At 42.3% G+C, this 1,884-nt stretch overlaps 1 protein-coding gene across 1 annotated transcript; it reads left to right on the top strand.

Moving 5' to 3' along the window:
- Positions 1–509: 509 nt before the first annotated feature.
- Positions 510–1,391, top strand: LOC139240548 (probable G-protein coupled receptor 139). Its single transcript, XM_070869093.1, has one exon. The coding sequence runs from the start codon at positions 510–512 to the stop codon at positions 1,389–1,391; it is 882 nt and encodes a 293-aa protein (XP_070725194.1).
- Positions 1,392–1,884: the final 493 nt, after the last annotated feature.

Below are 1,884 nucleotides of genomic sequence, written 5' to 3'. Positions count from 1 at the left end.
CCCCGGTCACTGACTCACCCTCCCTGGTCACTGACTCACTCTCCCCCAGTTACTGACTCACTCTCCCCGTCACTGACTAACGCTCGCCCGGTCACTGATTCATTCCCAAATTTCCCAAACTAACTCCTGATTGGGTGCAGACTGGGAATACAATCCCAGAAGGTCGATGGTTCCAGGGTTCCTGCAGCAGCAGGCAATGAATCAACAAACCTGGAGATGAGGGCTAATACCACTTCAATATTAATCCTCTGATTAGATGGCACATTACTCTTGCAAAATTAAATCCCATTCCCCGGTTCAGTCTACCATTCATTGCAGATTAGTGAGGTGTACAATGCATTGTACACCCTGTCTCCATCTGAAAGTCCTTTCTCAGGAACATTATTAAATTCCATCACTCTAACAAATGTAGAAATTTTACCCCAACCCCATCAACCCGATGAATTCACTTTCAACCTGCTGTGTTAATTTCCTGTTGATTTCCATTCCTCACAGCTAATTTAGTGACGATGGTGATCCTGTCTCGTGGAATGTGCGGTCTCTCCAAATGCGTCACACGCTACTTGGTGGCCATGGCAGCGGCAGATCTGCTGGTCGTTATCACCGACCTGATATTGAGGCAGATTCCAATTGCTCATCATCTGTATTTTGTGCAGCGAATCCCCCTGTGTAATATCCACGCCGTCCTGCTTTATGCAGCCACAGACCGTTCTGTCTGGTTCACCGTCACTTTCACATTTGATCGATTCGTGGCAATTTGTTGCCAGAAGCTGAAAACTAAATATTGCACTGAGAAAACCGCGGCTATGGTTCTTGTAACAGTGACTTTGCTAAGTTTTTTAAAGAGCATTTTCTGGTACTTTATGTATGTACCTTGGTACACGTTGAGCAATACACACTGGTTCTGTTACGTAAGTGCTCTTGTCATGGTTTCAGATTTGTGGGCAACACTCGAGCTTCTTCATTATATTCTAAACCCGTGCATCCCATTTGTTCTGATCCTGCTACTCAATGCTTTAACTATCAGACACATTTTAGTGGCCAGCAGAGCTCGCAGGAGACTCCGGGATCACAGCAGCGAGGGGATTCCCAGTGACATAGAGATGGAGAGACGCATGAAATCCATCATTTTACTGCTCGTTATCTCGTGGAATTTCATAATGTTATGGGCTGTGTTTTTGTTCTTTTCTATTTGGAACCGGATTTTGCATTTAGGTTATGATATTATACATGTATCTTACTACATAAAAGAAATAGGATTCATGCTCCAGCTCCTGAGTTGCTGCACAAACACTTATATTTATGCTATGACACAGAGTAAGTTCAGAGAGCAGTTGAAGAATGTGGTAAAATGTCCGTTTTTCTTCATTGTTAAAATCATTAAAAGATGAGTAGACGTTCCAGCAGTACAACTGAATTCTAGTTCATGTTCTCAACGACCCGATCTACATGATGCAGCGAAAGATGTGAAGAACGAGAAGTCCATAGCGGGTATCCATGATTTCTCATGCAGAAAGCAAAGTAAATTCAATATAGATGGTATCGCGGCAGATTTGTTTAAGGAAACATGGCTTGATGTGGGGACGTCGTGGTTTAATGCAATCACATATTATATAGACGTATTTTGCACTGGTTGGCATTATAGTATCAAATTACGAGGACATAATTAACCTAATAAAATATACAGCTCACCGGATCATTTCAGTTCTTTCGATCTAGATGACATGAACAGTCAAAACGATAAGCTAAGGATACCCGCTGAAACATTTCATAGACTAACATAGCACATAACATATAATTCGCCCCATCACGCATTCACCAGCTCAATGAAAGAGCTATACAATTAATCCCAGTCAGTTGCTTTTCCCACATAGTTAGTGTTAC

The sequence above is a fragment of the Pristiophorus japonicus genome, chromosome 32, assembly GCF_044704955.1.
Source record: "Pristiophorus japonicus isolate sPriJap1 chromosome 32, sPriJap1.hap1, whole genome shotgun sequence".
Taxonomy (NCBI): domain Eukaryota; kingdom Metazoa; phylum Chordata; class Chondrichthyes; family Pristiophoridae; genus Pristiophorus; species Pristiophorus japonicus.
The sequence above is the reverse complement of the archived record's forward strand: the minus strand, read 5'-3'. Positions and strand labels throughout refer to the sequence as shown.